The 15488-nt window shown below is 41.3% G+C and overlaps 4 protein-coding genes across 5 annotated transcripts; 3 read left to right on the forward strand and 1 right to left on the reverse strand.

Annotated features, from left to right (window-relative positions):
- The first annotated feature begins 1422 nt into the window (after nt 1-1422).
- Nucleotides 1423-3204, forward strand: LOC108081472 (probable cytosolic Fe-S cluster assembly factor GL21135). Its single transcript, XM_017176668.3, has 4 exons — nt 1423-1575; nt 1641-1733; nt 1801-2461; nt 2520-3204. The coding sequence occupies exons 1-4, from the start codon at nt 1513-1515 to the stop codon at nt 3140-3142; spliced, it is 1440 nt and encodes a 479-aa protein (XP_017032157.1). The 5' UTR covers nt 1423-1512; the 3' UTR covers nt 3143-3204.
- Nucleotides 3205-3347: 143 nt separating this feature from the next.
- Nucleotides 3348-4911, forward strand: LOC108081473 (transmembrane protein 53). 2 transcript variants are annotated; one of them, XM_017176670.3, is made up of 4 exons: nt 3348-3488; nt 3567-3927; nt 3986-4346; nt 4403-4911. In XM_017176670.3, exons 2-4 carry the CDS (start codon nt 3623-3625, stop codon nt 4781-4783), a joined length of 1047 nt encoding a protein of 348 aa, XP_017032159.1. In that variant the 5' UTR covers nt 3348-3488; nt 3567-3622; the 3' UTR covers nt 4784-4911. The 2 variants fall into 2 exon arrangements, with proteins under 2 accessions (XP_017032159.1, XP_017032160.1); XM_017176671.3 differs by lacking the exon at nt 3348-3488 and having other exon boundaries at nt 3513-3927.
- Nucleotides 4912-6310: 1399 nt separating this feature from the next.
- On the forward strand, nt 6311-7016 carry LOC138928088 (histone-lysine N-methyltransferase SETMAR-like). The gene is made up of 2 exons (XM_070284372.1): nt 6311-6623; nt 6823-7016. The coding sequence occupies exons 1-2, from the start codon at nt 6311-6313 to the stop codon at nt 7014-7016; spliced, it is 507 nt and encodes a 168-aa protein (XP_070140473.1).
- A 5414-nt stretch (nt 7017-12430) lies between these two features.
- On the reverse strand, nt 12431-13734 carry LOC108081471 (uncharacterized). The gene is made up of 2 exons (XM_017176667.3): nt 13325-13734; nt 12431-13256 (listed from the first exon to the last, which is right to left on the reverse strand). Exon 2 carries the CDS (start codon nt 13228-13230, stop codon nt 12673-12675), a length of 558 nt encoding a protein of 185 aa, XP_017032156.1. The 5' UTR covers nt 13231-13256; nt 13325-13734; the 3' UTR covers nt 12431-12672.
- Between the last annotated feature and the right edge of the window lie 1754 nt (nt 13735-15488).

A 15488-nucleotide genomic window follows, 5' to 3' on the forward strand; every position in this document is an offset into this window, starting at 1 on the left:
GCTGGCTAATACATTTTTCAATTACAATTTTCTTCATTAAACCCGTATTTTGTTATCGAGTATCTAGTATATAATATGTAGATCTATCGATTAGCGCTCCAATGAAGTAGCTAATGCATTATTCTAATGCATTAGAGCGCCATATAGTCGTCTTGCTCGCACTTGTGTAAAACGCTATAGCGCTGTCAAATCTTTAATGAAGTCTCTAATTAATGCGGCTGTGTCATATCAGCATAACAAGAAGAAATCAGAGTTGCACCGAAAAACTATCGCCTAACTATCGCCAAACAAATCGTGGTAAGATTCTAATGCGTTCTAACCGCGGTCCATTTGAGAAAATTCGGAACGGCAAACCTTATGGACCGTTTGTTCAACAGACGGTGAATGCGCTTTGACGGTGTGTGGGAAGACCTTATTAGGGCTGTCTTGTAGCCTTGGCTCGACATAATTCCATTGTAAAATTTTCACTGTCAAGAAAAAGAAATCAAAGTTGTACCAAAACACTGCCTCTTAACTATCGCCAAAATATGTTCATCAAATATATATGCTCAGCGGATGCGGAACAAAATGAGAACATTGATGAGAACAAATGAGCCTTTCCGTTCAACGGATGGGGAACGTACATGTCATGTCTGTGGGAATTACAAAATTTTACCGATCTCTAGCACTTCTATCACTTCTCCTTGGTGTTTGATTTGAAGTTTAAACCTAGTACTCCGACGAAGAAAATCCGCTGTAACACGTGTTATGGCAAAAAGTCCATAAAAAAAGCCGGTACTCTGACGACGAAAATGATGCCTGTGAAAATTGAATGGCGCTGCCAGATCAAGATGGTAAACAGCTGATATCGCGCTGTCTAAATAATTCATTTGATATATTTAGACACCCCTAATGGAGGGAAGTTGAAGTTGAAGAAAAAAGGTGGCAATGATAGGGACTGTCAATGTGAAGGCCATAATATGGAATTTAACCCACAAAGGAAATTTTAATGACATATTTATTAATATTTTCAATATTATTTTTGTTTACAAACAGCTGTCCAGTGTGACCAAAGAAAATCCTTAAACGCCATAAAAGGTACACTTTCCTGGCGTTTTTATATTTTTTTGGTCACACTGGTTCGGTAACAAATTAAACAGCGATTCCGCTGTCTAAATTTAGACAGCGGATTTTCGTCGTCAGAGTACTAGGCTTTACAAACAACAAAGAGCTGTTCAGTATTTTCATGGCGTTTCATGGCTTTTCCTTAATTTTTTTGGTCACACTGGTTACCGAGCCAAATAAACAGAGATTTTGCTAAACCACGTGTTACAGCGGATTTTCGTCGTCAGAGTACTTAAATGCTTAAACTTATATAATAAATATTATAGTACAACAGGGTGTAAATGATGTATTTTGTCCTACAATTTTGTGACAGCTGTGCAATCCAGATTTTATATCGCCAGAACGGCAGCACTGATTTGAATAACTCTATTTCGTTGGAATACAAACGTAATCAAAAACTTTGTGATAATGTCCAGGTTTAGTGGTGCACTTCAGTTAACAGATATAGACGATTTTATTACTCCCTCTCAGGTTAAGTACAGTATAGTTTCTAATGTAATTGGGGATTTGTATCTAATGTCTCGTCTCTATTACAGGAATGCATAAAGCCAGTGACAATAGATAAGACAAAATCAAAGACCGGGGCCAAAATCACAGTGGAAGGAAATGGTTACTATGAGGAAACTGAGGTTGGTCGGTGGTCGAGGCAGCCTGGAAATCGAAACATATTTTTATAATCTATCTTATGAATTTCAGAGCGGCAAGAAGAAACTGCAGAAGGTGGAAATTACACTTCAAGACTGTTTGGCCTGCTCCGGCTGCATAACATCTGCCGAGGGCGTGTTAATTACGCAGCAAAGCCAAGAGGAGCTGCTCAAGGTGCTCAGAGAAAACACCAAACTGAAAGCAATTGATAGGGACAACGAAAAGGTACGAACAGTCGTTTTCACCATTTCTACACAACCCATATTAAGTTTGGCGAATCGTTATCAAATCGGAGCAGAGGATGCGGCACGGCACCTTTCCGGCTATTTCCGCAGTTTAGGTGCAGACTATGTGCTGTGCACTAAAGTAGCCGACGATCTGGCTCTGCTCGAGTGCCGGCAGGAGTTCTTAGAGCGTTACCGCGAAAATGAAAATCAGACAATGCTTAGCTCCTCGTGCCCGGGCTGGGTGTGTTACGCGGAGAAGACACACGGCAACTTCATACTGCCACATTTATCTACAACCCGATCGCCACAGCAGATAATGGGTGTTTTGGTGAAGCAGTACCTGGCCGAGAGGTTAAATGTTGCCGGGTCCCGCATTTACCATGTGACCGTGATGCCCTGTTACGACAAGAAGCTGGAGTCCTCACGACAGGATTTCTTCAGCGAGGTGAATGAGTCTCGAGATGTTGACTGTGTAATTACTTCAGGTTGGGATTGTGATGTGTTGTATGAGCTGAGATTGATGTACATACTCCTATTCTGCAGTTGAGATTGAACAGATGTTGACAGAGGATGAGCACCCTTTGCCGCAGCACGAGCCGGCAGATCTGGATTGGCCTTGGTCGGATAGGAGGCCTGACTCCATGGTGTGGTCGCATGAGTCGACACTTTCTGGCGGCTACGCCGAACACATATTTAAATATGCTGCAAAGGAGCTTTTTAACAAGGACATTCCGCCCGAAGAGCTAGAACTAAAACCCGTCAAGAATCGCGACTTCTTCGAGATTGTCCTTGAGAGAGAGGGCAAAGCGGTGCTGAAGTTTGCAATTGCTAACGGTTTCCGCAATATTCAGAATCTAGTACAAAAACTAAAGCGGGGTAAAGGAGCCAATTATAATTTTGTGGAGGTCATGGCTTGCCCCTCCGGCTGTATTAACGGAGGTGCACAGGTGCGGCCAACCACTGGACAGCATGTGCGAGAGCTAACCCAAGAGCTGAGGGAATTGTATAAGAAGCTGCCGCACTCCGTTCCCGACAATGACGTATCAAAGCATGTGTACAGTGAGTTCCTGGACGGTGGGGCCCACACAGACAAATGTCACGAGCTGCTGCATACCAGTTATCATGCTGTAGAGAAACTCAGTACGGCGCTAAATATTAAGTGGTGATGATGTAAACTATTTTCAACATTATTTTGGAGTTTTATTATATAAATTGTTCCCGTCTTTGACGTTTCTGAGGTAGTCGGTGTCACACATAACTTCGTGGTGGGAAGTCATCAGTGCGCATGTCCAACCTATTTGAGAGCACCTGCGATTGGAAGCGGCAGCCGGAACGGCTGATTCCACTGGAATGCGGCTTGTTTCTTCCTGCTGCCTTCAACTGCAGCAGGAGCATTTCTGGGCTGATTGAAAAATCAATCGTTTGAAATAAGTCTCCTTAGAAACACAGCGATATACGTTGACATTTGTAATTGTAAACCGTCTGAGGTGGTTATAAAATACAAAAAGACAGGTAGGATTTTTGTAGGCTTTGCGTAACCAGGCACGATTTTCCTAATAATTGAATTCGACATTTTATTTCTATAATAAGTATCAGTTGCCCAATTGTGGCACACACCAGCTCTGTAGGACTATTTGAATGTCGAGATGCCATCTCCGTCATCGCATCCGTATGGCCTGACAGTGGACGATATAGCAAGTCAATATGGAGCAGCAACAGCCACTATACACAACTCTGAAACCCGGCAGGGGACCGTCACACGAAGGCCCCCTCCGGATCGGGAGGACGCCTTGGAGTACTTCATTAAGTTTCCTAAGAGCTCTGTGCAGAACGACTTGGCGAACTCCAACGCCAACGGCGAAGATAACGTACCAATTGTAATACTGCTAGGCTGGGCGGGCTGCAAGGATCGATATTTAATGAAGTATTCAAAAATTTATGAGGAGAGAGGGTAAGTTCAAGGATTCATCAGTTCCTCCACCTACTTATATTACTCTGTAATATGTTAGCCTAATAACAGTGCGGTACACGGCGCCGGTGGACACATTGTTTTGGAAACGCGCTGAAATGGTACCTATCGGGGAAAAAATTCTTAAGCTCATTCAGGACATGAACTTCGATGCCCATCCCCTGATTTTTCACATATTTTCCAATGGCGGAGCCTACCTGTACCAACACATAAACCTGGCCGTGATCAATCACAAGTCTCCTCTAGACGTGCGCGGTGTGATTTTCGACTCGGCACCAGGCGAGCGTCGAATGTTGGGCTTGTATCGCGCTATTATAGCCATATATGGACGGGAGAAGCGCTGCAACTGCCTTACTGCGCTGGCCATAACACTAACGTTGAGCATTATGTGGTTTGTGGAGGTGGGTGTTGATTACCGACTTCTTCAAAGCTTTTCCTATAATCTAATGTTCTCCAGGAATCCTTTGCGGCCTTCAAGAATCTGTTCATACACTCGTCTGCGATCCATCCCAGTCCGTTCTGCGAGCTGAAAAACGAGAGCAACAAGTTCCCGCAGATGTTTTTGTATTCTAAGGGCGACGACGTTATCCCGTACCGAGATGTGGAAAAGTTTATCCGTCTTAGGCGCGACCGAGGAATCGAGGTATCAGCGGTGTGCTTTGAAGATGCAGAACACGTTAAGATATACACCAAGTATCCAAAACAATACGTTCAGTGCGTCTGTAACTTTATTAAGAACTGTATGGGCATACCTTATTCTCTGAACATGCTACCTGATTGTAAGCCCAGCTTATCGTCCTCAGGAAAGCAAAATCGCTCAAATTTAAAGTACGATTAAATGAAAATAGCACACACTCTACGAACAAAAAGGTAAAGCCTCAAGCAATGTCACTATTGAAATTTTCAAACGCTTTATTGTAGAATATAATTTAAGAGCTGTTCCAATAAACAAATATATATATTTGATGTATACCTCTTTTAATGAGAGGGAACTTAAAAGGCTATATCTACGACTAGTTAAGCCGAAAAATTTTTAATGTTTATAACCTTGCAGGTTTTGCATCATTTTCGAGATATGGCCAATTTATATTATTTCAGATTTTCGGTTTTAATTTAATGAAATATATCTGTATATCTTATAATAGGAAAACATATTTTCATCTACTCTAAGATATAAGATTATTTTATTATTTCAGAGTTTTGGTATAAATTTTATAAAAATCTGACAACTATATCATATAGAAAAGCAGCTAAGTTAAAATTTTTTTTTTTTCTAAAAATTTGTCAAACATTTGTATAACAACTATATGGTATAGTAGTCCGATTCGGCGCGTTCCCACATATATAGAGTATATAGAAGAATATATGAAAGGTTTCATTCAGATAGCTTTAAAACTGAGGGACTAGTTTGCGTAGAAACGGACAGACAGATAAACATGGGTAGATCGACTCGTCTGTTGATGCTGATCAAGAATATATATACTTTATAGGGTCGGAAAGGTCACCTTTACTGCGTTGAAAATTTCTGTCTGAAATTATAATACACTGCAAGGGTATAAAAATGCTATTACGAATTTGTAAATAAGAATTTTATTTATTTAATTTTACAAACAGAAGCTTTTGCAATGAATCTGCAGGAAGATTGTTTCCTAAATCGGTCAGCACCAAGTTAAGAGTCGAAAACGACCTTTCCACGCTGACTTGAGTTGCTATAACGGCGTGAACTACTTTTGCCAGCATAATCAAATATGGTAAGGTACATTTTTTAGTTTCCCAATATTCCATAATGTGTATATTTAAGTCAACTGGCTTTGGATTGTAGTTGACAATCTCGAGCTGTGCAGCCTTTATACCACACCACTCAATAAGTTCCCGGCCTGACATATACGGGGCAGTAGTAACCAAACATCGATATTTTTTATTGATAGTGTCTTTTATCATAAGCTTTGTGTACAAATTTTACAACGTTGCGACCACGTGTTTTCAAGTTATAAATTTTAAAGTGAAACAACCTTTGAGTTTTTCTACAATATGGAAAAAAAAAGAATTTCGTGTCCTGATTAAACACTGTTTTTTGATTGGAAAAAATACGGTAGAAGCCAAAATTTGGCTTGATAAGCATTACCCGGAATCTTCTCCAGGAAAATCAACCATCAAGGACTGGTACAATGAATTTAAACGTTGTCGTGTGGACACCGAAGACGCTGACCCTAGCGGTCGCCCAAAAACAGCAGTTACGCCAGAAAATATCGCCAAAATCCAAAAAATTGTATTGGCCGAACGCAAATTTAAATTAAAAGAGATAGCTAATGCATCAAAGATATCAGAAGGCAGTGTGTTCGCGATATTCCATGAATATTTGGATATGAGAAAGCTCTGCTCAAAGTGGGTGCCGCGATTGCTAACACCGGACCAAAAGCAACAACGCATTGATGATTCCGAGACGTTTTTAAGCATGTTGAAGCGCAATGGGACCGATTTTTTTCGCCGTTACTTAACAATGGACGAAACATGGATACACTACTACACTACAGAATCCAGTCAACAGTCTTCTGAGTGGGTGGTATTTGGTGAAAGCCGTCCGAAGCGTCCCAAAACACAAATATCGGCGGGTAAGGTTATGGCGTCCGTATTTTGGGATGCATATGAGATTTTGTTTATAGACTACCTGGAGAAAGGTAAAACAATCAACAGCGAATATTATATAAAGCTGCTGGATCGACTGGACCAAGCTATCAAGAAAAAAAACGTCCACATATAGCAAAGAAGAAACCGCTGTTTCACTGGATAATGCACCGTGCCACAAGTCTGTGGCAACAATGATGAAATTGAGCGAATTGAGATTCGAACTACTGCCGACCGCACCCTATTCTCCAGATTTGGCCCCCAGCGACTACTGGCTTTTTTCAGATCTCAAAAAGCACCTCCAAGGCAAGAGATATCGAAAAAATGAGGAGGCGATTGCCGATACTGAGGCCTATTTTAAGGGCAAAAGTTCAGCCTTCTCCAAAAATGGCATCGAAAGGTTGGAGAAGCGCTGGACTGAGTGTGTAGCCGTAGATGAAAACTAAATTGATGAATAAAACTAAATTTTCAGAAAAAAATGTGTTTTTCCTTCTTAGGCCGGGAACTTATTGAGCGGTGTGGTAAGTTCACTATTGCTGTCTTCTGAGTCTCCGTCTCCTGATGCAACCTCAATAGAATTAAGGAAGTCAGTTACAAGCGAACAGGTATTCGATTCCTCAATCGATTGCAGACTTTGGACTTGAGCTTGATGATGGCCCAGGACTATTAAAACACCGCGGTGCCTCCTATGAACAAAGAAGTTCAGAATTGTCATACAAAAATTAACGGAATAAATATAATGTTGAAATATGTATTATTACCTGCGAATCCATCTTCAGAATTCGAACTATTAAAAGCTTAAGTTGAGCTCTGGCCTGCATCAAACTGATAGGATTTTTAAGCAAAGTCCTTATTCGAGGGTCCAAATATAAACTGCAGACGACATCGTTGAGAGATACTTCTCGAGATTCGAATAAACAACTCAGTTTACGACCCATTCTGAGGACGTGTATATGTCAGAATGGCCGTGTCGGAGAGGAGGCCAGAAGTAGCTTTAGAGCTTTGGTCCAGGATCGCCTCAGGCAATGCCATCGCCGGACTTAAGTCCGCAAATTACAATTTGCTCCATCCACCAACGATAAGCAAGAACAGAACCGCTGTACTTGTACGGAAGGGTCTACACGCTAACCTTATGTCTTATTTTGATAGCTTCCTGCTACATGGCACACGACTTGACGTCCCCACCAGAATAACTCATGAGCCTGGTAGAGGCCAGCCCGAAGGACCAGCAACTGCTCGTGGGTGCAGCACCAACGCGCACCACTGCGTATGGGGGAGCCCCGAGATAAACGACAGAGGTGAGTCACTCTTACACTTTATACTCTCAACCAACCTTAGTATAGCAAACGTGGGGGAGGAACCTTTGTAGGTCCCACCTACTCTTATAAGGGCACAAGGGACTTTGGTATCAGAATGGAGAGGCCTTGTGAGACCATCCTTCTCATATCATAAGTACATACAGTTCCAATACGCATTCGAACACTCTCCAAAACAATCAGTCTTCTTCAGTCCAGAATACTAACTGGGGAAAGTTCAAGGAGACTATCGCGACACGGCTCGCGATCTCTCCGGGCATAGTAGAATCCGCGGAATACATAGAAAAGTCCCTAGAGACCCCTTTCCAAAGAACTGCTAGATGCGTACCACGCTTCATGCCCTATATCGGACACGAGAAAGAGGACCAGGCCACCCTGGTGGAATAAGGACCTTTCATTCCGACGAAACAAACTCAAAGAATTCTTCAAAATCGCCAAGCAGGCGAAAGATGTCATCAATGTGGAATACAATGTCTTACTAAGGGACTACAAGAAGGAAATACGCAAGGCGCAGAGAAACTCATGGAGAAACGTCTGCTCCAATATAGAGACTGCCCCGGAAACAGCTAGACTCCGGAGGCTGCTATCGAAGCAGCCTACCATACAGAGTCAGCTCAAACGCGACGACGGACAGTGGACAGAGAGCAGCGAAGAGGCTAAAAGCACCAGAACTAGATGGAATATTCCCAGCCATGCTGCAGGCGACCAAGGAAGTGATCACCCCATGGCTCTACGCAATATATACAGCTTGTTTAAGCACGGGCTATATCCCTATACAATGGAGGACCTCTCGGATTGTCTTCCTGCCCAAAGCAGGAAAGGACAACCATGTGAGCTCCAAGGATTACAGACCGATAAGCCTCACCTCATTTCTACTTAAAACGCTTGAAAAGCTGCTGGACCTATACATCAGGAACGATGTAGGGAGACAACTGTCGACCAACCAGCACGCCTACACGAAGGGGAAATCAGTGGAGACGGCACTACATTCGTTGGTAGCCACCATTGAGAGAGCCCTAAACAATAAGGAATATGCACTTGGAGTGTTCGTGGACATATCCGGGGCATTCAACAACGTTAGCACGGACGCAATAATGGATCGCCTAGAAGCGACCAACTCGTCCCCCGCTATCAACTTGTGGATAAAAAATCTTTTAAGTTGCCGGCGGCTACAATCAGATTGGGGCACCGCTTCCATGGTGAGATGAGCACAAATAGGGACGCCGCAAGGTGGGGTTCTGTCGCCCCTCCTATGGAATCTGGTGGTAGACGACCTAATCAAGAGATTCGAGAGGAAAGCACCAAAGATAACAGCTTATGCGGATGACATAAGCATAATTATCACGGGAGTCTGTCCATCGACCCTCAGCTCGATCATGGAAACAACACTCAGGGAGATATGTGAGTGGGCGGAGAAGGTAGGACTCAATATCAATGCGGATAAGACGGACCTTATTCTCTTCACTAAGAGATACAAGGTGCCGCAATGGATCCCCCCAAAGATTAACAAAACCATGCTGACACCGAAAACACAAGTCAAATACCTAGGCATTGTACTTGACAGCAAGCTGACGTGGAAGGCCAATGTCGTAGAGAGGGTGAAAAAGGCCACCATAGCGCTATATGCATCCATGAAGATGCTTAGCAGCACATGGGGGCACGGATCCAAGATGAGTGGAGGAGTAGAACCGGAATATGCTCTTCAGACCCTGAAATGAGGCTGTCGTATAAGCTATCAAGGCACTACAGTATATTCCAGGCGGAAGTATTCGCCATCAGGAAAGCGGCAGAGCTTGCGCAGAACATAAACCGTCCACATGAGGCGGTCAATTTGTTCGTAGACAGTCAAGATCCATTCAATCATCAGCGGTCAGTTCCAAAAATGTACTGGCAAGCAGGGAGTCACTAGATAGCCTGAGTACAACTAAGTCAGTGGGGATCCATTGGATTACCAGCCACCAAGGCAAAGACGATAACGAGACCGCGGATGGACTTGTAAAGAAAGGCGTCGGACTGGCGAGTGAAAGAGCAGAAAACGTCCTTGTCTTCCTGCCTCCCTGTCAGGTGGAGGAATAATTTTGCAACCTACAGAATATCAAAAATCATGTGCAAAGAGCGCAACGAGAAACTCACCCACTACGTGCTGCATCTTCCGCGGAAAGACAGCAGAATGTTAGTGGGTATTCTAACAGGTCACTGCCTGTCTGCTGCACATGCAGTCAAGCTGGGTATTACCGACAACGCCAAATGCCGGAAATGTGATGAATCCGAGGCAACCGAAACCTTGGAGCATCTCATTTGCAAATGTCCGGCCCTAACGAGGGCAAGAATGAGATACCTAGGCCCTCCGGTTCTGGCATCGCTAGAAGATGCCTCAAGGAGGAAGCCGCCTCGATCTTCAAGGATCTCGAAACCCGCATAAATAGTCTCTAGGTCCATCTAGGAATTTCCCCGGATAGCTATCGGCCATATTGGCCTATGCGTGGCCCCACGAGGGATTAACCTAACCTAACCTACGGTTGTCACGTGCCCCGGTTTCTCTCTTTCTTTCTGCAGAAGATGACAAAAAAATAATCTTTTGCACCCTTTCTTTACGTTTGTAACTTCGAACGAATGCGTCAAAAGAAAATATTTTTGGCACTTCAGAGTTTTGATTCATTACGGAAACAAGACACCGGCAAAGAAAACGCTTAACATTTAAAAAAGTATTAGACAAATAAAATACACAAGAAAGTGCTAGCGTCGGCATAATTGTAACGAACGGACAGCATATGCATACCCCTCGCGCCTCCACTTGAGAGCATTTATACATAAGGATATATCTACATAGCTGTCTCTCTGCCGCCGCCTGCGAGCAGCGCAGCTACGAGACAGCCTTAATTAGACTTAAAGAATATTGTAAAAATCAGATACTATTCGATCGTTGGAACGGCAACATTGCTGCTCCAAATAAACCAAATAAACCGAATAAAACTCAAGACAAATACAATCTAATAAAAAAATACTTATCATTGAACTTGGGAATCATGGAGCAAATGTGGTCGACGGATTACTTAGTTATATTTCAAGAGATAAAAAAATTAAATTTAGGCATTGGAAAAAAAATGTACTTAAAATTTTGTATGGGATCTATAAGATATACATAGATATCCGATTTTGACCAAATTTGGTAAGAATGTATAAACTTGTACCAAACATAAAATCTGTGAAATTGGTTAAGATATTTTGAAAAACAAATTAGTTTTTCATACTAAATGTTGATTTTTAACAGATTGTTCCAGTGGCAGCTGTATGATATAGACGTGCTATATCCAATTTTTTGTGGATATACTTAAAACATTTTTCTTGATTTTTGGTATTAATTTTGTAACAATATATCAACTATAAGTATTTTTGCCCGCGTCTCCATACAAGTCCAACCACTGTGCAGCCGTAGCATATGACAAAATGTCTTTTGCTCTGCTACCATCTCGCTCTAAATTTTTTGCTACGGCTACACATAGCCCAGCTGCCAGCTTTTTTATGCCCTTGCAGGGTATTATAATTTCAGTCAGAAGTTTGCAACGCAGTGAAGGAGACCTTTCCGACCCGTCGATTTAGCCATGTCCGTCTGTCCACCTGTCCGTTTCTACGCAAACTAGTCCCTCAGTTTTAAAGCTATCTAAATGAAACTTTGCATATAGTCTTCTATGTACTCTCACTGCTATATATGTCGGAACGGGCGGGACGGGACGACTATATCATATAGCTGCCATACAAATGTTCGATAAATTTTTGGAAAAAAAATTATAACTTGGCTGTTTTTCAATATAATTCCATCATTTTTGAGATATAGCCATTTTATATTATTCCGGAATTTTCGTAGAAATTTTATGAAAATCGGACCACTATATCTTATAGCTGCCATAGGAACGATCGGGAAATTAATGGAAAAAATTATAACTTCGTTGTTTTCCAACGTATTTTATTCTACTTTGACACATGAGCTTCTGGTATTATTTCAAAATTTTGGTATAAATTTTATTAAAATCGGACGACTATATCTTATAGCTGCCATAGGAACTTTAGGGAAAGTAATAGAAAAAATTATAACTTCGTTGTTTTTCAACGTATTTTCATCTACTCTGAGATATGAGATTTACTTATTATTATAGAATTTTGGTATACATTTTATGAAAATCGGACGACTATATCTTATAGCTGCCATATAAGCGATCCGTAGATGTAGAGAAAATGTAAAGCTGGGAATGTATAACTGTAACTGTCAAACTGTAAACATAATAAGTATAGGTAAAATGTACTCGAACTCTGTTTCGTGAGTGTTTTCAGTATTATAATCTATAATATAAACATCAAAACCAATCTGCAAGGGTATACAAACTTCGGCGTGCCGAAGTTATCTTCCTCTCTTGTTTTTCTATAGCCGTAGTTTGTGAAGCGGTAGCATTAGCAAAACGAAATACTACGGGAGTACGTAACTTTTCAAACACTGATTTTCGGTATTTAAAAGAAAACATTTTCGTAATTTCATGTTTTTATTTTCTTTTTAACATTTATATTATTTTGCATTAACTATTATATTGAGATTATTGTGCAAAAAATACAGCCGGCTCGACATACTAGCTGGTACGTGTACATTCAGTGAGACTTAAAGGGAACACAGTTTAAGTACACATAAAGCGTACTTGCATTTGGGATTAGCGAGACTACTAAAGCTAATCGATTTACTTTAGGCAAGGAAAATCGGAATACATCTATGAAAAGAGGTTGCGTGGTGCGCTACTCTCTAATACAAACTGGTCTTCTTCATAATGCGCAGGAACTCCTCCTGGTTAACCTCGCCATCGTTATCCAAATCAGCTTCGTCAATCATCTCTCGCAGCTCTTCATCGGTCAGCGTTTCGCCCAGTTCCCGAGCCACACGCTTTAAGTTTTTAAACGAAATCTTGCCAGTCTCGTCGTCGTCGAACAGCCGGAAGGCTTTCAATATTTCTTCCTTAGTGTCTTTTTCAGCCATTTTCGTGGTCATTAAATGAAGAAAGTCGTTAAATGCAATGCGGCCGCTGCCGTCTTTGTCTATTTCGGCTATCATTCGTTTAATCTCCTCCTTCTTGGGCTCGAAACCCAGGGCACGGATAGCCACCTTAAGCTCCTTCACCTCGATATAACCGGTGCATTCGTTGTCGAACAAGTCAAAGGCCTCTTTAATGTCGGCTTTTTGAGTTTCGGATAGCTCGAACTTGGGGCCCGACTTCTTGCGGCCCTGTTGGGTGCCTCGCTTGATGCTGGCAGGTGCCACTGACGGTCCATTTGGAATGCTGGCGACATTTGTGGATGGCTCCATTTGTACAACTGACTCTGGCTGGGGTCCTGGTAAATATTGAAAATTGAAACGTTTTTATTATTCTTACCAGTCCCTTAGCAACTTTTTAACTTACGTTAACTCGGGAGGACCAAAATTTCTTTCGTATTCAAAGTCTTGTGGCTGCAGTGGGGTGGTGCCTAGTGACAAGTGGTGGTGGTCTTTACCGAATTGTTTGGCCGTTATAAATAAACAGCTGCAATACAAGTTTCCTTCCGCTGTAACCGTGAGCTGACCGTCACTACTGGTTTCGAGCAATCTATTTACGATTCACTAATAACAACAATATGCTCCCTTTTTCAGCGTAAGCAGTCGCTTAAGCCAAATTTGTAGAACGCGCTGAATCTACCATATAAAACTGCAGGATTAGAAAGTTGCATAAACTGCTGTCAACATGCATTTGACTAAAAGTTCAGCAAATAATAGTTTAATGTTTGCTTTCCTAGTAGAGATGGATAAACATAGTAGTGATGCTGAAAACATCGAAGTTTTTCTTTAGCGATGTTCTTTGATGATTTTGTTGATATCGATGTTAACCGATGCATCGATGTTTGACCAAACATCGATCTCTAATTTCGCAATATTGCGTAATTGAATCGCTGGTTGTAGAATGTATGTGAAAAAATTAACAAAAATATAATATAATAAATAAAATAACATACTTATTATTTTTAAATGGATAGATATATATGGCAATTACAAATATCTTCCTTTTTTATGTTCTCTAATAGGGTCTTCCCACACAGCATTATACTGTCTTCCCACACAGCGCATTTGTGAGGAACGTTTGGGATTTTTCCCAAATGTGAAACTCGTGTTCCCACACAACATTAAAGCGCATTTAGCATCCGAACAGCTGATCGATCAGCTGTGGCTCATGAAAACGTAAACAAATGCTGTCGAATTGGCAGTTGCAAATTTGAAATGGAGCATTTACCAACTATTTTGGCTGTTGTAGAACAGCAAAAGGCACAGATTGCGTCAGAATTTATCCGCAATAAATTTAAATGAATTAAATGACAAGGAATTTTAGTTTTTCTAATGATTTTTCTCTAACAAAGAGCAAATTCCCCGAAGAGTGTCTATAGGTGGTATAGGCATCCAAAATCTTTAAAATAAGGTAGAGGTAGGCGGTTTATATTAAATAGTAACAATTGGGGACATATTGGGGCAAGAATTTACAGAAAAAACGCCAACATCTATTTTGGGCATGCTTGTAGCTTTGGCGCCACGTTTTAAATTCCATATCTCATTTGTTTCTCGCCAAGTTTGTTTACATTTTCGTGGTGAATGGTCAAATTAAGAAGAAGAATCAGAGTTGCACCGAAAAACTATCGTCTAACTATCGCCAAACAAACCGGCGTTAGTTCAGCATTAAAATCTAATCTAAAATTCGGAACGACAAAACCTTATGGAGCATTTGTTCAACGGATGCTAAATGCGCTTTAATGCTGTGTGGGAAGACCCTATATAATACTGTCTTCTCTCACAGCGCATTTGTGAGGAACGGTTGGGATTTTTAACAAATGAGACACCCGTGTTCCAACAAAACAAAGATGGCTGAAGAGGCCTATGTGGGAGTAAAATGAATAGTTTATAAACTATATCGGCTGGTTAACAAAAGCAAATCCACAGATTATACTGTCTTCCCAAATAGCGCATTTGTGTGGAAAGGTTGTTATTTAAAAACTAAGTGAAACTCGTGTTGCCACAGAGCTCCGTTAAAGTGCATCCGCATCCAATAACAGCTGATCGATCAGCTGTGGCTCATAAAAACGTAAACAAAGATGGCTGAAGTGGCCGATGCTGGAGTAAAATGAATAGTCTATCAACTATTTAGGCTGTTTAACAACAGCAAAACCACATATTGCGTCAGATTTTATCCGCTCTGAATTAAAATGAATAAGATGACGAGGAATTTGAGTTTCTCTATTTTTTTCTCTAACTAAGAGCAAATGCCTCGAAGAGTGTGTATAGGTGGTATAGGCTTCCAAAATCTATAAAATAAAGTAGAGGTAGGCGGTTTATATTAAATAGTAACAATTGGGGACATTTTGGGGCAAGAATATACAGAAAAATACTAACAACTATTTTGGGCATGTTTGCAGCTTTGGCGCCACATTTTAAATTTCATATTTCATTTGTTCATCGCCAACTTTGTTTACATTTTCACAGTGAATGCTACAATTTTCGCTGTTAAGAAGAAGAAATCAGAGTTGCACTGAAAAAATAACGGCACA

Source organism: Drosophila kikkawai, chromosome 2R (assembly GCF_030179895.1).
Source record: "Drosophila kikkawai strain 14028-0561.14 chromosome 2R, DkikHiC1v2, whole genome shotgun sequence".
In the NCBI taxonomy this organism is placed as follows: Eukaryota; Metazoa; Arthropoda; class Insecta; order Diptera; family Drosophilidae; genus Drosophila; species Drosophila kikkawai.